Genomic DNA, 24,294 nt, shown 5'->3' on the forward strand with positions numbered 1-24,294 from the left:
TTGTGTTTATTCTCAATGCCCCCCCCCCCCCCCCCCCCCCCCCCCCATCAATAAATTATAAATAGTGTGTACACGGTTATAATTACAGTTTTTTAGCCATATAGATTATATTTTGTTTTGCAAATTTATATCCTGAACGTTAACTACATATATATGAGCTTTTAAAATTGAATTTGATTAAAATTTGTGAAGTTCCCATGTCCTATATGTGTGTTTGTGTCATTTCATGTGCATTTGTGCTTATCAACAATTGTGATATGAACATGAATGTTTGGGTTTGTAGTTTTCTTAGATTTTTTTTCATTTAAGAACAAAATCCACCCCATAAAATATAGATCTTAATCATCTTATTCCTTTAAGCGACACGACAAACCAGGACATGGCCACTCGACCATGAACGCCATTTCATCGTGAAGGTCAAGGTCGGAGGAGAATTCACGTGATAGACAGTCTATTTACAACCGGGACTGTCAGTGATACACTCGAGCCGGTAGACAGCGGAGGCGTGAGGACATTGCTTGTACATATCACAGCTTAAAGGCAAGTGCATTAGCATAAACGTGCTTTTATCAATCTCTCTATATTAATCATGTCTTTATGTAACGTTTTGTTCGTGTTGATGCATTTGCTGCAACGCATGTTGCCGCATGCAAGATCACCATTTAACACGAGTCACGCATGAGTGCCACTAGCTTCATCATTGGCCGGGCCGCAGAACGTACGGAGTGACGAAACATGTCTGTCGTTCGACAGTACATCGGTTCATATGTGCAATGCGGTCACTGAATAAATTATCATATTGTCCTCAAAGAAACGCATTTGTAACAGTAAATTTATTATTCTTGACTTTCGAATTTACCTGGTGAGAGTTACCTCCCTTGCAATGCACTGGTTTCAGCTGTTCAAAACAATAGAAACACACGAAATCTACATCATGTGATATTTTCATTGGTGATATTGCTTCTGACATGTCTTATTATTAAATCGAGTTAACCTTCTCTAGTTTAGATTGTATAAACATATTTTATTGACATGAAAAGTTCTAATGGCTTGTGTAAAAGTTGTATTATTAGTTTGCCATTAGTTTTAATTTTATAATGACCAGATTTGAGATTTTTTCCTGATAACTATTAATGTTTCCCTGAAAAAGGATGCTTGCATGTGCACCCGGCCCTGTTGATGAACATATATTTTTATCCTTGCAATGAACTCAAAATAGCTTTCCCCAACAAACGAATTAGTTTAGATTCTATGCACATGTTCACACATTTTGTCTGATCTGTCTGGACGATATAGTCACGTACACTATAGCTGAGTGACCATGCTGACTCACACACAAAGGAAAATTAACTTCCACGAAACAACTTAGTACTGCTTCCTTGCTCAGGTATTTTCAAGATAGCCATGTGAAGTTTACTTTTCATTAAGCACAATTTTTGACCACCAGAATACCACTATTATGACTGAATACATTTTAAAATTATTCCCAACCTTCCTTTCCAATGTTTTATAAGTATTCTGTAAAAGAGCTAATAAATAAGCTAATGTTTTTGTTATATATCCTAGAGATGACAGACATTTTAAAATTATCCCCAACCTTCCTTTTAAATGTAATAAGTATGGTGGCATGTATTATGGAACGAGTTGCAATATACGCTGCCAGCTGCTGTCACATTATATAATTCACGATCATCAAAGCATTATAATTGTTCTACAACAAATATAATGGAAGTAAATATGGATATTTTCCCCAAATTACAATCTCATTAGCATAATTAACCTCTTGTATGAAAATTTATAGTTATGTTATTTTTAGTTTGATTTCAACATGTTCGACATGTGTACAACTGATTGCACAGAAAGGTGGAAAATCTGTTTAGGAGTAAGCCATTGATAAGTCGTTTAATGTATACTGGTAAATGTTGGCCTACTTGGTCACATGTTGATTATTGCTGTGTATGGTCAGCCAAAGTTTGTGTGAGTGGTCAGCCAATTTGCAAACCGGTCAGCCAACATGGCCATGAACATGATGAAGGGCTATGCTAATTTGGGGAACATGTATTCTGAAACTGGCCACAGTAATGTGTGGGTTACGGAGGATCAGCTACACCTGTCATGCTTGTTATCAGTTGACACTGTTTCACTGCAGTCATGGATGTCAATATTGTATTACAATAATAAGCACATTGTCTGCCATGTCTGTTCATAGTGGTCTAGTGGTAGAGCGTCCGTCCGGAGAGCAGAAGGTCCGGGGTTGGATCCCCGGTCGCGTCATACCAAAAGACTTTAAAAGATGGTACTTGTTGTTATCCAGTCTGGCGCTCGGCATTAAGGGGCTAAAACAAGGACTGGTCGGCTCGGAGTCAGTATAGTGTTTCTGAGTGGGGTATTCATGTTAAACTGTGGCATGGTATCTCAGTGAGCTAGCACTACATGTCGGCATCAGTCTGGACAAGTACAAGCAGCCACACACATACACGTGCATGCACGTTGCTTTATACATGTTATAAGTGCAATAATCTTGGACGCGACGTTAAACCCAATTTCACCTCACCTCACCTCATATTGTTCCCTATTAGATATGTATGGGCTGAAATATGAGGCTGTGAATAGGTGGTGGTTGTGAAGGGAACGTGTATTTTCTTTTCTACATGGTCTGATTCCAGTATATTTTGGACACAGAATTGCTTCCAGTACATATATATATATATATACAAATTGAGAATTTGTGGAACATGCTAAATAATTTTCATTCCAAGTTCTGGAGAAAGCAATACGATCACTGAATCATTAAAACTCAAAATTGTAGATTGTATGACTATCAGTTCTCATGGTTCTGGTAAGCACAAAAACACAAAAGATAGATGCATGGAGTAAAATGTATTGAAAAGATCAGAATCTCTCAACAAAACCAACATTTAAAATGACAGTCAAAGAGCATCCGAGATTGCCGTTATTGAGATGGCGTAGCAAAAACAAGCATTCAAAGGTCAAAGGGCAAACAATCTAAAATCGCTCAAGTTCATTGTACAGTATTATTAACAATTTACAGCGTACAGTATTGTTAACAGTCTATGGTGTACAGTATTGTTAACAGTCTATGGTGTACAGTATTGTTAACAGTATATAGTGTACAGTATTGTTAACAGTCTATGGTGTACAGTATTGTTAACATTCTATGGTGTACAGTATTGTTAACAATTTACAGTGTACATTATTGTTAACAATTTACTGCGAACATTATTAACAATTGACAGTAAACAGTATTGTTAACAATCTACAGTGTACATTATTGTTAACAATCTATAGTGAACATTATTGTTAACACTTTACAGCGAAGATAATTAACAATTTACAGTTAACATTATTCTTAACAATCTACAGTGTACATTATTGTTAACAATCTATAGTGAACATTATTGTTAACAATTTACAGTGAACATTATTGTTAACAAAATTGTACATTATTGTTAACAATCTAAATGGAACATTGTTAACAATTCACAGTGAACATTATTGTTAACAATCTACAGTGTACATTATTGTTAACCTTATTGTTAACAATATACAGTGTACATTTTTGTTAACATTTTACAGTGTCCTACAGTACTGCTTGTAATGGGCATTATGCAAGAGCAGTCAACAAAACAAAAGTGTGCTGAAGTGGTGTCTCAAAGATTCGTCACATCAAATCACATTAAACTAAGTCACTCATATCTACAGTGAACTGTTGCCAGTGCTGCACTGACAAACATGATAAAGAGATTTGCTCACAATCTTGTTTACCATGTCTACAGTCGTATACACCATGCAGTTATTTTCATTGCATTGTAAAAAGTACTTTGTGGATTTGTTTAAAAATCGGAGGTTACCCTTTTCTGAGATGGGTCAAGTCACTTTGATAAGAGAAAGAGAGCACGGGTGAAGCGACGTGAACTTTGAGTCGTTATTTAACCGTCTGAGAGTAAATGGAAATATTGGGTCTGTCCGGGTCCAAAGTACACACATACTTGCACTCTTTGACCAAGATAACATTTATTGACCAACTTGCATCATCACCAGCTTACTGTAGTGTCTCTGATAAACAGCCCTCTACTGTGAAATGCCAAGTAACCCAATTCTTTCAATTAACTTGCGTACAGAAAAGCATGCATTAAATGAAAAACTCAAACTATAAAAACAGCTCACGTATATACCCAATGAAGCTTTTTCAGCATGTGTACAAAGGAGCTAATTTCTGAAACACAATTACAAGCTAATTTACTTTCCGAGTCAAGTCTGTATATTTAGAACAGTTATATACATTTAAAACATTATTTAATTTTTTTAAAATCTTAAAATGTTCACTAATTGTGGGAAAAACCCAATTGAGGGATGAATAGATGAGTGAAAAAATATTGGTTACCCAATGAAAAATGTAATAACCTAATTAAAATAGAAACCCTAGAGTAGAAACTCAAATGCGCAAAAAGTTATCCTGAGCTCTGCTGTTTGTAAGAGCATCTTAGTCCAAGCCAAAATACAGGTGCCCTCTGCTCAGTGCACAGGTGACTGCCTCCAAGGTCTAGTGGTAGAGCGTCCGCCCGGAGAGCGGAAGGTCGAAGGATCGATCCCCGGCCACGTCATACCAAAAGACGTTAAAATATGGTACTTGTTGTTACCCTGTCTGGCGCTTGGCATTAAGGGGCTAAAACAAGGACTGGTCGGCTTGGAGTCAGTATAGTGTGTCTGAGTGGGATATTGATGTTAAACTGCGGCATGGGGTATCTCAGTGAGCTAGCACTATAAATCGGCATCAGTCCGGACTAGTACAAGCAGCCACACAAACACACACACGTACATGCACGTCGCTATATAAGTGCAATAATCTTGGACTGGAAGTTAAACCCCATTTCACCTCACCTCACCTCAGTGCACAGGTTACAAGTCTGGTCGGTAAACATTTCTGTTTATTAGCAAATATAGTGAAAGTCCTGAAACATGTTTAGATCAGTAGACAGTTACATCAGATATTACCATGCTGTGACTATGAGTAGTATGCAGTGAAAATTCATTATCATGGTCCATGTTGTACACATGGCAGCAGGGGATCGGCTCAGGACCTCGTTATGTGTGTGCTTGCAGTCTTCTACAGCATACACACATGATGCAATCTTAGCTAACAGATGGCCCACAAGCTATTAACATAAAGGATCGTTTTACGCTATTCAATTTTTTTGTTTCATGTGGGAAGGTTTTAATACCTTGAGCCCACAAGGTCGTTCAATGAGGTCGTTCAAGGTTGACTGTGTTGGACATTGTGAGATGTCATTCTTCATGTTCATTGTTCTTGACTATCACAAATTGATCATGTTGTGTAACAATGTTGATATTTGATACTTGTTTCTGCATTTTCCTTTTGAAATGACAATGGTAATATATTTAGTTATATACAGCCCTCCTTAAAACTAGGAATTACTGGTTACATGTCAACCAGGTGTAAATAGCTTAGGCCCTGAGTGCCTTCAGCAAGAGTGCCTTCAGCAAGAGTGCTTTTGGCAAGAGTGCCTTCAGCAAGAGGTTCACATCATTCAAGCAGTGGCAAGAGGAACGGGTAATTTTAGTGAGCTTCTCAGAATTTATCTGGAAATGGAATATTTGTTATTTGTTGTACCAGACCTGGATTCCGTTGCAAAATGATGAATTTGTTTGTTGTTTAATGCCTAAGTCAGCAATATTTCAGATGGTCTCTAAATATTCGAGTCTGGACCCGGCAATTCAATGATTGACATCATGAGAATCAATCTATGTAATTTGGATAGATGACATTCAATCAACCATGTCAGCTTGACCCCTCAATCCATTTGGTCATTTCTTACAACAAACAATGGTTGCTGAGGACCTATTATCTTCAGTCTCCATGAGGGCTTAGAAGGGTGTGACTGTTGGTTGTTTAGCCCATCTTAAACATCATGCTGTGTGTGTCATCTTGCTGAGTGGTACCTTGCCAAGGGGGTCATCTTGCTGAGTGTGTCATCTTGCCGAGTGTGTCATCTTGCCGAGTGTGTCATCTTGAAGAGTGTGTCATCTTGCTGAGTGTGTCATCTTGCTGAGTGTGTCATCTTGCTGAGTGTGTCATCTTGCCGAGTGTGTCATCTTGCTGAGTGTGTCATTTTGCAGAGTGTCATCTTGCTGAGTGTGTCATCTTGCTGAGTGTGTCATCTTGCTGAGTGTGTCATCTTGCCGAGTGTGTCATCTTGCTGAGTCTGTCATCTTGCTGAGTGTGTCATTTTGCAGAGTGTCATCTTGCTGAGTGTGTCATCTTGAAGAGTGTGTCATTTTGCTGAGTGTCATCTTGCTGAGTGTGTCATCTTGCTGAGTGTGTCATCTTGCTGTGTGTGTCATCTTGCTGAGTGTGTCATTTTGCTGAGTGTGTCATCTGGAAGATTGTGTCATCTCGCTGAGTATGTCATCTTGAAGAGTGTCATGTTGCCAAGTGTCATTTTGCTGAGTGTGTCATCTTGCTGAGTGTGTCCTGTTGCCAAGTGTCATTTTGCTGAGTGTGTCATCTTGCTGAGTGTGTCATCTTGCCGAGTGTGTCATCTTGCTGAGTGTGTCATCTTGCTGAGTGTGTCATCTTGCTGTGTGTGTCATCTTGCTGAGCGTGTCATTTTGCGCGTTTGTTCAACATGGTCACCCTGCCAGGTCATACACACTTTTGCCCGGCCTGGACATGGCTGTGTACAGGACTCTGCTACCACTTCAAATTGGCATCAGTTGGGACTAGAACAAGCAGCCCACTCACTCACTCACTCACTCCTAATCATGCATCATGCTGCCTGTGTACTTGGTATTAATTTAAATGAGCCAGACTTTGCCATGTTTGATTACGCTCTGATAAGCGCCCACAGGGATATTTGCTAATATATTGGCTAGTGAACAATCCCAATCAATTTCCGATTGATCAATGTACACAAGACTTATTTATTCGTATATAATACGCACTTGTGTGTTAAAATATTGCACCCTAATTATGGGCAATTAAATTCTGGAAAATATGTCTGAGTGTAGACTTTTGTTATGTATCATTTCAGGATTTCAGCTCAAACCACAAAATTTACGATGTTTCAAGTCTGTTTTTTTTCTCACCAAAATTATATTCTAATAAGAGCCCCTATTTCTAACTTTGAGAGTGCCCAGGGCACTTATTCCGTCGAATACGGTATGTCTGTGATATATTCATAACCATGCTAATTGAAAAATGATATCGTGAACAACATCTGGACTACCTGCATCATGGCTGAATAACATACACAAGACACGAATGTAAATGACAATACTTGTACACCTCATTGCTCCAGGCACTCAATTCCAGCCCTGACGCGGATGTTAAAGCCATGCATGAAGATGAAACATCGGCATGGTGATAGTCAGGGTAATGATGTCACAATATTCCTGATATTCAGTGGCAGATTTCTTTCGGATAGTCGCTATAAACATCTGAAGATCCGGGGAAGAATAGGTCTTCAGCAACCCATGCTTGCCGTAAAAGGCGACTATGCTTGTCGTAAGAGGCAACTAACGGGATCGGGTGGTCAGGCTCGGGTCTTGGTTGATGCATGTCATTGATCCCAATTGCGTGGATCGATGCTCATGATGTCAATCACTGGATTGTCTTGTCCAGACTCGATTATTTACAGACCGCTGTCATATAGCTGAGTGCGGAGTAAAACAACAAAAAACATACAAAACTGGGTCATGGATGTACCTAAATTATATACTGTAAATCTGGAAATTAATGCGTCTCCACATTAATACCACAGGGATTATCCTGGAATATTTTACCTATGAGAGAAAATCTCCCCCGGTCCAAAAGCAATGAGATTTTTTGGCGTGTGATTAGATTTTACTAATTTTCAGAGATGGTTCATATTCACACAGTGAGGAAACTGTATTTGATTTTTGGTACTTGTCACTCAAATAATGTTGCAAGTAATATTACTAGATTTTATAGATATGTAAATTCTATTTTCAAACATTAATTATTCCACTGCAAATACATGTATTTAAAAATATTAGCATTAGAATTCACGGATGTGAGCAGGTTTTCCTGAAAAAAGAGGAAAGGTGTAGGGGTGGGGGGGGATGCCCCCCACCCCAGAATTTTTTAAACATTTGATTGCATTTAAAGCAATTTCTTGCAGTTTGGACAACATTCATACCAAGTAATGTAAAATGTCAATGGCAAAAGTCAATAAGTCAAATAAACAAAGATAGCGGATGCAGTAAAATTTCAAAGTTAAATCAGTGCTTTTAAAAATTGGGCATAGCTTCCGCGCACCTGGCTACCTGCCAGGCCTGGGGGAATACTGCCATAAACTTTACCCCCCTTCCCCCAGACACAAGGACAACTGTCACAAGCGTGCAATGTCTGACCCTTTCCCCATGTTGAAGCATATTGAAGAAAACTTACTTTGTACTTACTTACCTTTTGTTGAAAAAAACAAAACTCCATTGCAAACATAAGACATTCATACAACATATGTCCCCATGTTATGGGTTTTCGGACGCTGAAGAAACATTCATAGTTTTCTCGCTAATCACATGAACAACTGTAAAACATCTCATTCACTTATAGGCTAAAAGACAACTTATCTTAAAAACAAGCCATCATCTGAGTATTTACATTTGTAATTTGTTAATGCCACACTTCACGTTTTAGTTCAAGTATTTGTGATAGAAAACATATGATGTCCGAAAACCTATGACGCGGAGAGCTCTGATCGAAAACAGGACAATCCGCGGCGGTTGTCCGGTTTTCGATAACATTTTTCGGAGTGTTTTTTTCAATCTTTGATTATATTTTTACATGGAAGATGATTTTTCCCGAGGACTGCTGTTTTAAAAAACGTGATTTTCAGCATTTCCATGAGTATTAACAAAAAAATTACAATCCACTTACATTTCTGTTCTTCTTTAGGAGAAATTACACTAATATTTGTGTATTTCTGTTCATTGTCGACTTGATGGGGAGTTATTCGCAAGGAAAATTAATAAATCATTTAGGAGGCATGTTTACTACCATCAGCTGTTCATTTCGTTTGCATGCAGGAGACAACAATCTGCAGTTATCAAATTTCGACAATGTGTGTTTAGATCGTAATTCAATATATTTAGAGTGATGACAGAAATAGCGACTGTTGTAAATGGTATTACAGTTTGTTGGCAAAAAATATATTATTTACATTCCAGTGCTTTCGTCAATTTCGCTGTCTTATTTCCGTCAGAAGTGTGTACCATATCAGAGGCGGGGTCTCTAACCGTATCATATGAAATCTTATCAATATGCACTTTTCAATTAATTAGAAGTGACTGTTCATTATACAATGACTTTTGCTCCAGGTTCACCCTCTTGTTTAATTAGCAACAATTAAGTCATTTATTTCACACAGAAGGCGGCATGTTTGCCATGTTCAGCAGTCAGAAAATGTTTACGAGCGGAAGTTGAAAAGACTGTTGTTGACATTCATGATGTTTAAGAGTTACATCTGAATGATTAAGTCACAGTTTTCAATTTTTATGGACAAATTTGGAAGCAAACGTATCGTAGCATATTCTAAAAAATCTAAATCCAACTTGCTGTTGGGCCACTAGAAATAGTTCAAAATTTGTAATTCACGCACGGTAGCCATTCTTGCACGAGGGTGCGATCATGAAAACTCTTCCACTGGTGCCGTCACTGGCTAAGTGAATTTCATCTAAATTACAATCGTTTCTGATCTGCAATTTGTAGATTATTATGGAGAAAGAGTTGTATGTTTATGCATTTAGTTTTTGTTTTGCTGTCATTCCAAATCGAAATTTGTTCACATTTGAAACTTTACCCGTGATTGTCTTTTTTTCTCTTGATTTCTGCACGGACGCACATACATGTAGATCAACGTCTTTGATTTCTGCTAGGATTTAAGTCTTTAGAAAATATGTTTATTGACTTGGATTTGTAGATCACGGAATAAGATTTTCGTGCGCTGCCAAAGTGTTTAGTATGTAAAAACAAACACTTGTTTGCCAATCAGGGATAAAAAAATTGTACCTCACCATTGTCAGCTGATGCAAAGCTCCATGCAGTGATATAGGAATCGGTTATGCACAGTATTAGGAGATAGCATGCAATGTTGCGAGTATGCTTATCGCTGTTTCGATTGACATTATTTGACGATTGAATAATTAAGTGTGTAAGTTTTTTATTGACATTTTTAGGTACCGTAGATAAATTTATTCAAGCAATATGACATTTTAGATTTTTGTTGGTGAAAATGAAAGTGTTAATGCAGATAAAACTATTGAAAGCTCTACGTTTTATCTACAAACAATGCGAGAATATTGTGGAATCGCGAGCTAAGTCAATCCCTGTACCACTGCTAACCCCTAGGCAAAAACAACTCAATATCAATGCGACTCTCCCCCCCCCCCCCCCCCATCCACAGTTGAATTATGCATATCCTTACCTTAATCCAACCTAACAATAATCCAATCAAACACAAATAGCACCGCTCATTAGCACTAAGTAAAGCACTTCGTTTAAACACTAAACAATGTTTTCTTAAAAGCAGCACACGGTTTATATGTTTGCTCTGTTGACTGGCATTAAGGAAATTCAAAGGCAAAAAAATAATTGAACTTAAAACAGTTCACTGATTGGAATGCGGAGAATGTGTCAACAAGCTTGACACGATTGGGTAGAACTCTTGACCCCAGCAGTGATAACTCACCGATAACCCATTGTGTAATTCCTATTCTTTGAATAACATTGTTACAAACTAGTTACAACTGCTGTTCAATAAACCTGTTTTTCAGCGTTAGAAACTAACAGTTTTTGTCCACTAGTCCTTATAATGATAACATATAGCAAAACCCTTAAACCCTTCTACTAGTCCTTAGGATACCTTTACTATTGGACCCGTGAAGATTCTGGGATAGAATAGGTCTTCAGCAACCCATGCTTGCCGTTAAAGGCGACTATGCTTGTCGTTAATTAATGTGAGCAAAGACTGCTTGCATTTTTGGCATTTAATTCACGTTTGCGTTAATTTCAAGATTGACAGTGTTTTGTCTGTTCCAGCATGTGTCCATGGGACTCAAAGGCTTTAGTCTTAGGGGTCCTAGTAGAACATGGGGTCCTCGGAGAAATGTGATGTAAGGCAATGATATAACATTGCTCATTGTTCCTGTTTAACAATAATTAATAGTTTTTTACCAGTAACATTAGGCTTGGAATTCATGTGACTGTCAGTCCCTGTAGACCGGCAAATAAAGAACCGTTTAAATCTTTGTTGTTGAACAAAACATAGGTGATAGTCAATAAAGTTGTCTAGAACTTGAGTTGAATATTGTGACTGAATTTTGTGTGAATGACATGTACTCTCACGAAGTTACTTGAAAGATAACGTCGTTGAATTTGTCAGCCATGTACACTGCATTGTTGATGATGTTGAAAGAATTAAAACTTGGTAAAAGTTGGGACTGACAAAAAATGGAGGGGGGGGGGGGGGGGGGCTGGTCATTTTTAGAGTTGCCAGTCCACAGGTTTCAAAAGTCAACAGGAGCACTGTTACACAGATATGGAGTTCCCCAAATGTAACAAACCGACAAGTGCTAGTGCTAGAGGATCCTGACGCATTCCACTGTGTATAGTATTATTTTCATGGCTATGCTCCAGAAATAGATTTTAAGTGGAACCAGAATATGAAATAACAGCATTAGTTCTCCCTTGCACACACAATTTCTGCATCCCAGTGGATGCATTTTATTGCATCAGTTTTCTATTTGTATGCATATGGGATGAATTATTTCATGTCTGATAAATCCCTGATGGTATAACTGCAAAATAAATGAAACGAATGTTGATTTATGTTTTTTGGTCTACCTCGCTTATCCCCCACCACCAAGTGGAAGGGAGGACATAGGCATGGGTGCTGTCCATTCTTCTGCCTGTCTGTCACGTTTTGTTTCCGGAGCAGAACTCAAAAACAATGAGATATGTGTCAACCAAATTTGGCACAGAGATAGGTCTAGTGATGAACTGGTACCTTTTCATAGTACCGGTAAGTGAATTTAAAAAAATAATTTTTTTCGAGTTTCCATGGCAACGCCTTTGACTTGGACTGAAAATGGTGGTGATTGCTCGTTTCCGGAGCAGATCTTGAAAACCATATCATATTTCTTGTCTTGCACACAACCGAACATATATTGGTGGGGATATGAGTTTGTTGGAAAAGAGAAACACGTTGTTTCCAAAGTTGTCGTCCAAGGGCGCTTAGATTGGATTCCTGGATGAATCTTTGATATGAAAGGTGTCCCTGTTGGATTTATGTTTGAAAGTCAATTTAAAAACACATCCTACTTCCATTAATACATCTTTAAGACAGGAACACTTATTGGGGGTACTACAGTCTCTTTCATGGCTCGCCACTGACAGCTGATATGACCAGCATATTTTGTACATATTTATGGTCATGGATTTTGACTGTTGACGAAACTCCTCACTGACACATATAACAGTCCAACTAGTACGAGAGAAGAACCAAGGATTTCCACGTACGGAGTGGCCACAGTAATCTCTCGGAGGCTCTGTTGAAGGTAATCGAAGAACCCACGTGGTAACTTAATTACTTTGGTTGCGTCTATTGATTATTCGTACTTGTGGATGCTCAATGGCCTGGTTGGGAAAATCTTTATTTCATTTGATTAATTGATGGTGATGGTGGGAGATGGTGTTGAAAGAAGCATAGGGCACTTGTAGGAACACAATGATGACCATAACCTTTCAGTCAACGTAATAATGTTTTGCCAGTAATCTGTTTTGTCATTTTTAATAGTATTTATTGGCCGGACCATTTGGCAATAGATGTTGGTGGGTTGTAGATACCAACATATTTATTTCTGATTTACCTATTTTCTTGTTAACGTCCTTGAAAAAAAAATATTATATTTAAATTTGTAAAAAAAACAACGAAAAAAGAGCAGCACACATTCAATTTTCTGTCAGCATTATAAATTTGGCAATAAATTATTTCAGATAGTTTTGTTTCTGAGTGAGTGTGTGAGTAGGGTTTTACACGCTTTTAGCAATATTCCAGCAATATCACGGCGGGGACACCAGAAATAGGCTTCACACATTGTACCCATGTGAGGAATAGGACCCAGGCCTTCAACGTGACGAGCGAATGCATTAACCACTAGGCTACCCCACCATCCCTTGTGTTTATGAATTGTGAACCTTTCCTGTCTGACTACTAAGGGACTATCATTGTGGAGGGGTGTGTGTGTGTGTGTGTGTGTGTGTGTGTGTGTGTGTGTGTGTGTGTGTCTGTGTGTGTGTGTGTGTGTGTGTGTGTGGAGTGACTTGTTTTTTTTGTTAGAGACAGGATCTATTTTTAGCATATGTTTTTTTATGTGAAGCAAGGAGCCAACCTGTTTAATTTTGTTACAACACATAGTATTTCAGGACGTCGTGTCAGTCTGCACATATTAGCGATGCACATGTAAACCGAGATACTAGCCGTATACGTATTGTGATATGATCAGTGGAGAAAATATGTGAATACCGTTTTTATGTAATAAGCGCCCCGCTCTAATAAGCGCCCAAGGCGATATTTGTTGATATATTGGCTAGTGAACAATCCCAATTAGCATCCCTTCGGATTGATCAATGTACACAAGACTTAAATTTATACGTGTATAATACGCACTCATGTGTTATATGCACCTTTAATTATGGGCAATTATATTCTGGAAAAATATATCTGTCGTAAAAAAACATTTCAGGCTGGCATTAAACCTCGAAGTTAACGATCTTTCAACTCTGTTTTTTTCCACCAAAATAATATTCTAATAAGAGCCCCCTTTTTCTAATTTTGAGAGCGCCCTGGGTGCTTATTACGTTAAATACGGTACATGTATTTCTTAGGTTTTGTCAATAATGAAATGACTGGAGGTCTGTGCTGGCGTCGATTGCTTTAGGACAGCTGTTGGTCAGTCTGACCGGTCACATGTTTGTCTCATTTTCAGCATAATTTATGAGACACATACTGCCAAATGCATTGTAACCATAGTAACATGGTTTTGATAGCTGTATTTTATATACCTAAGTGATGTCGATGAATCATTTGAACTCTATTTTTATACAAAACGGTAATTTAAGAATAATAAGTAAAATTTAATTTGCAGTGTGTTTTTCTCGTGTTCGCACCTGTTGCAGGCAACACCTTTAGCATAGTTAGTGCTTCTCAGTCATGATAATGAATTTATATTTATTTATGACAAATGTAAATAATATTCCTTTTTTTTTATTTCTGTTTGTCATATCCATCACTGTATGTTTCTAGTAGGTCTGGGACGGGTAACTCGGGTACCCGGGTTGGGTGGGTACTGAGTAGGACCCAGGTACCCACAGGACTACCCGGACACGTGGTTAGTCACAGGATATATTGGTTAATGACAAAATTTATCTAGAACTCTATTTTTACACTACAAGTCACTAATGTTCGCATTTCTTTCTGAATTTCCACCCATTCCTTCTGACTTTTTATATGGTTGAATAAAGATATGACTTAAGTCAACCTCTGTGTATGCATGACCAGATTGTTTAATACTTGTATCTAAATACATGTTGCCAGGGCTATGGTAAAAAATTCCCAATCAGACATTTTGTACCTATCTCTTGAGACCCGGGTAGGGTGTGACAGAGAGGTGACTACCCAGGTAGTAAATTTGAGGATAATGAGGTACACAGGTATTTATGTACAGTTGTAAACCACTTTAACTCAAATTTAAAAGATGTTCTCAGTAATAAATCCTCAGTTTATTGCCTATTACAGTGATTGACCGACTGGACTATCATGTAGGTACGATGTATTTACAACAATCAAAACAAACAAAGCTTGTCAATGTAGATAATCTTCATTGTGTTACAACTGCAGACAGAAACTGCTCAGTCCTAACTGTTGATCATGTCCGGTCAAAATTTAAGAATGTCCGGACATTTGAGATTCCCAATCGGACATGTCCGGCACATATGACGGTTTCCGGACCCCTGGACTAGTCCCAGCCCTAGTTTCTAGATATTTTGCCTCCATGCTGTTGTTTTAATGGATTAAGTCAGGTTGGGTAGTGTACAGGTTAATGGTTCAGTCAGCACACCAAAGACAAGGGTTCAATTCCCATGTTGATAGAATGTGTGAGCCACACTAGCGCCTTGGTAGATACTGTGATAGTCAAGGTCATGTTATGTCGTGTAAAGTCAGTCTCACTCAACTTAATCACTTTTGGCGTGCAGGGTTGCATCACTTACACATGCTAGAAACCCAGGATGGTGGGTTCGAATCCCAGATTTACCTCGATCATGTTTCTTGGTTTGTCAGCACCATACCTGTGGCCATGGGTTGCACCATGGGTATATGTCTAAAAACTGCTTCAGGACTGTCCTACATCAAGTGACATGCTGTGATATATATCTGAAATACCTTTTAAATATGCGTTATGCTAACTCATTCTCACTCACTCATACTGACTGACTGACTGACTCACTGACTCACTCACTCACTCACTCACTCACTCACTCACTCACTCACTCACTGACTGACTGACTCACTCACTCACTCACTAATCGAAACCATTTATCATGGTGCCTGTGTATATGGTAAGAATTTATTTAGTTGAACCACCCTCTTTTGTCATTCATCTGAAATATATTCTTGATTTAATTAAAAATGTAATTGTCAAAAACATCACCATTAAACCACGTCTATCTAATCTATGAAAAGTGAGCTGATGTATCCATACCACCTGCATGAGGTCTGCTGTGTGAACGCCAGTCTGTCCGGTGGATGTGTACTACACATAAAGTGTGAGATAGGCAGAAGTAGTTTATCTTGTTATGGCTAGACTCAGCGATTTTGTTGACAGCACATGGCAAGGTCAGTGACCTCATGGACTGTTGATAACAGCATGTACAGACACATCTTCACGAGAGCAAGGGAATTAACAGACTATGAAAGTCCAGTTTCCACCCTTGCCGAAATAGGCTTGAATTTTGTGACTCGATCGTAGCGCCACCAGTGGTTATTACGAGTTATGGCTATGTCCCTCCTATAGTCCAATCACATTCCACCTCTCATATCACTTAGAGGGCACGGATGGCCCGGTCGTCTAAGGCGCCACGATTCGCTGTGCAGAGTTGCGTCCCTTGGGCACGCCAGAAACCTATGATTGTGGGTTCTAATCCCGGTTTGCCCCGATTATGTTTCTAGGTTTGTCAGCACCATACCCGTGCTCGTGGGTTTCACTGAAGTGGTAAACGTCTGAGACCTGCATCACTTCGGGCTTTCCTCCCACATTAAGCTGACACGCTGTTATATAACTGGAATACTGTTAAAAGTGGTGTTAAACCCAACTCAATCACTTTTAAGATTCAGTGACAATAATTCTCCACAAGACTGTATGACAAGAGGGATGATGTCAACTTTGCCTTTCTGTCGGGCAATATTTCACAACTTATGAGGTACAATAAAGCATACTGATTCTTTGAAGCTTTCAAATAGTGTCGTACCACTCTTGTCCGGAAGTTGTTAGGTCAGGGTTACAACATTCAAGTGGTCTATCACATTGTCCTTGCATTGATGTATATATTCAAGTCTAGACCAGACAAGCCAATGATTGATATCATGAGCATCGATCCACGCAATTGGGATTGATGACATGCATCAACCAAGTCAGCGAGCCTGACCACCCGATCCCATTAGTCCCCTCTTACAACAAGCATAGTCGCCTTTAATGGCAAGCATGGGTTGCTGAAGACCTATTCTACACCAGATTTTCACCATGTTCACGGGTCAGTTATAGAATTGGATTTGTTGCTTTTGTTTATGTATAACATCTTTCAATAGACCGAAAAACACTTGTTTGGTTCCTGTCGCATGAATTACATTCTCAAAACATACAAAACAAAATGTACACGTGAACTTGATTGTCTTCCTAAGGCACGCTTGTCCACTAGCCTGTATCAAAGCCTAGTTTTCACCCTTGCCACATAAAGACCACTTGTCTTGGCTTGACCCTGGCGCCACCTCGTGTACATCTCGAGTTGTACCCTTGTAATGAATTGTGATATCCAATCAGATCGCTGTTCACAAAGATGGCAAATACCATAGGCGAAGACCTTGTTGATCGGATTATGAAAACATTTGTGATTTCATCTCTGACACAAAACATCGGCAATCGTTTGGGGTTTTAAAAGATGAAAATGACATATTCGTGTCAACAAAGACAGTCAGTGGTAAATCACATACAAGGTGTACCACTCATTGAAGTTGATTTAGTGAAACATTCTCTGATTGGACTATCAATATGTGCGATAGTGCAATCATATTTAGCACCGGAAAGTGGGCTTGAAGTGGAAAGGGTGGAAACAAGACTTTGATAAAGGCTAGTGAACGCTCTTGCCTCGGGAAGATGGAACATGTCAGGACAACCTTCTTTTTTCTAATTTGTTGAACATGTTTAATGATAGCAGCCCTTATGAAATATTCTAGAGGGTTAGCAGGTTTAGATACCGCTATGATCATGAAGTAATACATGGTTCATGAGGTAACTTGGTGTAGAAGTTATCTGTGACCTGATCAAAGCAACTATTTTTTTAATTAACTCGGTTCATTTCACAGTTGTAACCCAACTCATTGTATATGTAGTCACGCCTCAGTGACCTTGATCAGCTCTGCCTTACTGCATGTGATACATGTGTTAGCAATCTGTTCAACTGGTTGAAATAGTTGCTTTTTCCTAACTTGAATGCACTGACTTGTATGCGTACCACCAACTCATCGAAGACCCCAATCAGTCATAATCCTTTTGTTGTTTATATTACAGGCTTCATCAACCAATATGTTTAACCCTTCTGTGTACATAACAAGCTTCTCCACTCCGTCAGTGTAGGGGGCTCGGGTGGCCCAGTCGTCTAAGGCGCCGCGATTCGCCGTGCAGACTTGCGTCCCTTGGGCACGCCAGAAACTTATGATTGTGGGTTCGACTATGGGCACGCCAGAAACCTATGATTGTGGGTTCGCCCCGATTATGTTTCTAGGTTTGTCAGCACCGTACCCGTGCTCGTGAGATTCACCAAAGTGGTAAACGTCTGAGACCTGCATCACTTCGGGATTTCCTCCCATATTATAACTGGAATACCGGTACTGTTAAAAGCGGCGTTAAACCCTACTCACTCACTCACTCACTCCATCAGTGTAACTGCATCTTAAACCTACTCAACTGTATAAACACTGTCTCCTAGCCAGTATATAAACTTGTCAACCATACTCTGTACATCACTTGCTTGATAACGGTCATGGAACCTACACCAAAACGTCACTCTTTACTTAGTACTCCAACTTCTAAATGCCTGTCAAAGAAGCTCCTGGTCCTATAGTCCTTGCCAAACTGCCCAATAGTTGAGGTATCACAAGGACTAGTAGTAATTTGCCTTTTATAAGGGTTTTGTTATATGTTATTATTATATGGACCAAAAATGTTAGTTCCTATTTATAACCACTGCATGGACTAGGTATTAGTAGGGTTGGGACTGGTAACTAGGGTCGGGGTGGTCCTGAGAAGGACCTGGGTACCCACAGGACTACATCAGTCACGTGATGTACTATTTAAATACAAAAAGTCGCATTTTTTTCTTTTTTCGCAAGTTTCCATTTCTTTCTGACTAAACACGCATTGTTTTCGACTTTTGTACGTTTTAGTACAGATATAACTTCAGCAGACTTCAGCGTAAGCATGATCTGATAATTTTTTACATGTATGTCAATAACATTTGCCAGGGTTCCAGTAAAACAATTCCCCGGGGGTCAAAGGGGGTGGAGTATCCGGGTCGTAAATTTAGACTGGTCCCCTACTCAAGACAGTCACAGCCATATAAATAGGTTGATGTGACCTGGAGAGTGTCACTGGTAGCATCCATGTGGGTTTCTATCTGTGGTGATACCTTGATGCACCCTGCTCACAATGCATGCTGTGGAGATTCTGGGTTAGAATAGGTCCCCAGCTACCAAATGGATGAGGTGGTCTGGCTCGCTAACAGTGTCATCATACCCTGATGGATCAGATGTTTGGATTGTTGTCATTTTATCAATCACTGGATTGTCAGGTCAAGACTAGATTATTTACACACCATCATCATATAGCTGGAATATTGCTGAGAGAGGGATAAACAACAAACAAACAAACATCTTTTCTTGATAGGCCATTTCAGGTTTTCAGATTGCTTCATTGACGTTTTTTGCCAAAAATGTTCTTAATAATCTTGAATTTTTTTGTTTATTGGTTTGTTGTTTAATGCCGCTCTCAGCTATATTCAAGCTATATGATGGCGGTCTGTAAATAATCGAGTTTGGACAAGACAGTCCAGTGATTGACATCATGAGCATCGGTCACGCAATTGTGATACAATGACATGCATCATCCAAGTCAGGGAGCCTGACCACCTGATCACGTTAGTCGCCTCTTACAACAAGCATAGTCGCCTTTTACGGCAAGCATGGGTTGCTGAGCACCTATTCTACCCCAGATCTTCACGGTCAGGTCATGAAAATTTCTAAATACTGTTTTATGCAGGATGACAATGGCTATTTTCCTTTCCAGCTGAAACTTATTTGCAATGGAGCATGGTCCATTAATCATTTATGGGGGAACCCATCAGATTTTTACTAAGTTTGTGAGCACCAAAATTAGTGGAAATTCACGGATCCACGGAAGATGCTCACCCCTTGATGTGTGAGTGTGTTGTCATGGAGAATGTTACATTGTACAGTGATGCTTATGATCCAGAGGACTTTTACAAGTTCCAAATATTTTCTTCCCTTTTCATTACACCATCATCCTATATTATCATGATTTTCATGATTATCACATCTCCATGTTATGGTAATTACATGTATATCACCATGAAGCATGTTTGTGTCCTGTTTGACTGACACAATGCTGTAAGTAGGTCAAAATACACAGTTCCTTCATGATTGGAATAAGCTCGACTACGACTACATAGCATGTTGAGCATGTCACATCAAATACAAACAGAAGGAAAGCCTACTAGCGGGAGTTTTTCAGCTGAAATGTCAAATGTAATATTGAGGGCTCGCTAGGTCAAGGCCACAATTTCACTTGTGAAGCTCTACGCTGGTTTGGGGTTCAGGGGAGGTATTTTGAATGATTTCAAGCTCATGAGCGAGGGAAATTCTGTGGGGGAGTGGGTGACGTCATGTTGTCGACGTGTCATTATAGAAAGGAGATATGATACACAGCTCAAGATAACTTTTTGAGCAATTGAGATTTTATTCTAGGGTTTCTATTTTATTTGGGTTATTTACATTTTTCATTGGGTAACAATATTTTTTCACTCCTCTATTCATCACTCTTGGGTTTTCCCCAGAATTAGAGAACATTTTAAGATTTAAAAAAAATTAAATAATGTTTTAGATGTATATAACTGTTCTAAATATATAGGCTTGACTCGGAAAGTAAATTAGCTTGTAATTATGTTACGTAAATTAGCTCCTTTGTACGCATGCTGAAAAAGCTTCATCATGTTCATTGGGTATTTACGTGAGCAGTTTTTATACATTTAATTTTTCATTTAATGCATGCGTTTCTGTACGCAAGTTAGTTGAAAGTAATTAGGTTTTGAATATTTTGGGGGGTATTTGATGCAAATATGCTGCTTATCTGTAGTTCTGCGATACACTGTATAACAGTACTTCGGTTGTATTTGTGACAGATTCTGCTGAGCCATCTGATTCTCTATCAATGTGTATGACAGTATTAAATGCAATATCTAGCCATAGTCTCCGGTCTGTTAACTTGATCAAATATCTCCCGCAAGCCATTTAACAAATGCTCAACAATGCATTCCACATGACCGGGGCACCGGTGCCATTAAGTATTGTTTGAATTTGTGGAAATGAACATTTTATTCTTTGCTTTACATTGCTATTACAATTATTCCACTTTAATGAGTAAATGGATAGTTCAATAGTGCACCTTGTTGGGTCGGCCAAACATTAACATTGTCAATAACACCGTCAACTTGTGATCAATATCAGTGCATTAATGTGTGTCACGATGTTCGTGAGATTTACGTCACTCTCAATCATCTATTTCTGTCAACATTGAAAACATTATTCTCAGCATTGATTTTTGCAAATTTTACACAAGGGAATCTCAGCTCTGGCCGCTAAGCTCAGAAAGCTAGCTCCACTTACAAACCTCAGTATGTGTTATCAAGTTCTGGATCTACAGGTGATGTGAATTTATGAAACAGGATGTTAAATATGTAGGGGTGCCTAAATATTCAAATACTATCGGCACAAACCTCAAGGACCCCACGTAATAGAACCGCCTCTTTTTAGAACACTCAGCCAAGGGAGGTAAGAAGTGTCCCAGGAAGGGAACACCTGATTATCATCGATATATATCTCATTATATTTTAATACCAAAGATTAAATGCAAAATTACGTCTTAGCATGGTTAGGTATGCCTTATTTTATCAGTCATGGCAATAGTGAATTATAAATTGACTTTTAATGACAGCCAGTATTTTTGTCTGTCAAATATCACAACATGTATGGTAATTATCGTTTCAAGTTCACTACTGAAAATAGCTGCATTGAACATGTGTCTACAGCTAGCTTAACCTTTGAACCGGCTCTGAAATATTTCTAGTCAAGAAGTTTCCTCGCAGTTTTGATGTAAATATTGAAATGATACAACCAGGTCACGACATGATACATGTCACGATACATGGGAGACAATATGATACATATATCGATAGGCATGTTTTCCTCAAATCGCATGGAAGCTTCTTGACAATAAATATTTCAAAGAAGGTTCAAAAGGAAAAGCTAGCAGTAGACATGTTCGTAAGAGCCATTTTGAGTCGTATACTTGAAACGCAAATTACTACACTTTTGGAAATATTTGACAGACAAAAATGCTTGAGGTCATTAAATGAGCAGTAAGTAATTTATTTCAGCAAGTGTATCGTCTTGTATCGATACAGAAAAAAAGAAGTATTATGTATCGTATCTCACTCACTGTTGCACTGATGTATCGTTTCACCCCCAGTAAATATGCGTATCGTGATACATATATCGTGATCTTGCTGTATCGTTTCACCCATACTACACATGTGACATGACGCGTGATGTTGTCTGCAGGTACAGTTTCCACACTAACTCACGATGCTGCGGCTCAAGGCCCGAGCCGGTCAGATCTGCCAGGCGGCTGGTCAACTGACCCGCGTGGCTCAGTCAAGTCCTCTCACTGCCACACAGCCCCAGGCCCTCCGATACTACACAGCAGGCGAATCGACCATCGTCCAGCCCATCAAGAAACTTATGGTGGCTAACAGGGGTGAGTCTCGACCCTTACACAACAAGTAGTCCCAGATCACATTTCAGGGGCTGTGGGGTAGTCTAGTGGTTAAAGCGTTGGCTTGTCATGGAGACCCAAGTTCAAATCCCCACATGGGTACAATGTGTGAAGCCCATTTTCCGTTGTCCCCCGCCATGATGTTGCTGGAATATTGCTGAAAACAGTGTAAAGCCATACTCAATATTTCTTTGCACTTGTGATTTGGATCCCTTAACCCTGCAAGGATCTGCTTAAAAATTTGAAGAACATATTCCCCCTTAGGATTAGAATACTTGTTTGTCAGCATCGAACCCGTGCTGGTAAGTTCATTGAGTGAGTGAGTGAGTTGGATTTAACGCCGCTTTTAACAGTATTCCAGTTATATCGGGGTGTGTCAGCTTAATCATGTTAATGTGGGAGGAAAGCCCGAAGTGATGCATGTCTCAGATGTTTACCACTTCGGTGAAACCCACGAGCACGGTTACAGTGCTGACAAACCTAGAAACATAATCGGGGTGAACCGGGATTCGAACCCACAATCATAGGTTTCTGGCGTGCCCAAGGGATGCAACTCTGTACAGCGAATCGCAGCGCCTCAGACGACTTGGCCAACTGTGCCCCCGGTAAGTTCATTGAAGTTGTAAGGTCAGCCATGCGAGGATCTACTGAATGTGGGTTTGAATCCTAGATTGATTAGGGTGATTGGTTTGTCATCACCATACCCGTGTTGGTTAGTTCATTGAAGTTGTAAGGTCAGCCATGCCAGGATTCTTTTGAAAGTGGGTTTGAATCCCAGATTGATTAGGAGTCTTGGTTTGTCAGAACCACCTAAATGCTTGTTGGTTTCACCAAGTTGTACCCTTTAACACCAGCATCACTTTGAGCTCTCCACCCATGCTACCATGCTGTGATATTACTGAAATACTCTTCAATAGTGTTGAATGCTTGTGAAACCCAGCTCAAATGCTCAATATTTACCCCCACCCACGAAGTGGAAGGGGGATATAGGAATGGATGCTGTCCGGCCGCCCTTCGTCCATCTGTCCGTCTGTCAAGTTTCGTTTCTGGAGCTGAACTAATAAAACATGAGAGATATCTTCACCAAACTTGGCACATAGATAGGTCTAGTGGTGAACTGGTGCCTTTCGATAGTTTGGGATTTTTTTAAAGTTTATTTTTCGATTTTTCATGGCAACGACTGCCGAACCAGAAATGTCATATTGGTGGGGGATATGAGTGTTTCATGCTTGTTAGTCATTCTTACAAAATCTTGATTTGGTTTGTTTCTTATCATAACATTAGCTATGGAAATTGACTAAATTGTTGCCTTGTTGATGGGGGTGAAGACTGTGTTAACAGCCAACGATAGAGCTGTTGTCATAGGAACAGGGTTAGTACCAGTGGTAGCTATAATCATGATAATCATAATGTTCATGACAGCCGCCTATGTTATGTACAGCATAATATTTGCATGATATTTTGCTGTTTTATTAAAGGTGAGATTGCTATCCGAGTGTTCCGAGCATGTACAGAAATGAACATCCGTACGGTGGCAATCTACTCCGAACAGGACAAGATGCATATGCATCGTCAGAAGGCAGACGAGTCCTACTTCATCGGCAAGGGCCTCCCTCCTGTTGCAGCTTACCTCAATATCCCAGAAATCATCACCGTCGCTCAGGTTAGTTCATCACCATCACTCAGGTTAGTTCATCACCATCACCCAGGTTAGTTCAGCACATCACTCAGGTTAGTTCAACACCATCACTCAGGTTAGTTCAACACCATCACCCAGGTTAGTTCATCACCATCACCCAGGTTAGTTCAGCACATCACTCAGGTAAGTTCAAC

The 24,294-nt window shown here is 39.4% G+C and overlaps 1 protein-coding gene across 1 annotated transcript in view; it reads left to right on the forward strand.

Annotated features, from left to right (window-relative positions):
- The first annotated feature begins 411 nt into the window (after nucleotides 1–411).
- LOC139443043 (pyruvate carboxylase, mitochondrial-like) overlaps nucleotides 412–24,294 on the forward strand; it is a 67,787-nt gene continuing 43,904 nt past the window's right edge. The window contains exons 1-3 of the mRNA XM_071223965.1: nucleotides 412–540; nucleotides 22,248–22,443; nucleotides 23,940–24,124. Of these exons, the coding sequence (XP_071080066.1) occupies nucleotides 22,272–22,443; nucleotides 23,940–24,124 (357 nt within the window). The 5' untranslated portion in view covers nucleotides 412–540; nucleotides 22,248–22,271. The remainder of the gene's footprint in view (nucleotides 541–22,247; nucleotides 22,444–23,939; nucleotides 24,125–24,294) is intronic.

Source organism: Haliotis cracherodii, unplaced genomic scaffold (assembly GCF_022045235.1).
Source record: "Haliotis cracherodii isolate W230 unplaced genomic scaffold, xgHalCrac1.p SCAF_5, whole genome shotgun sequence".
NCBI classification, from domain to species: domain Eukaryota; kingdom Metazoa; phylum Mollusca; class Gastropoda; order Lepetellida; family Haliotidae; genus Haliotis; species Haliotis cracherodii.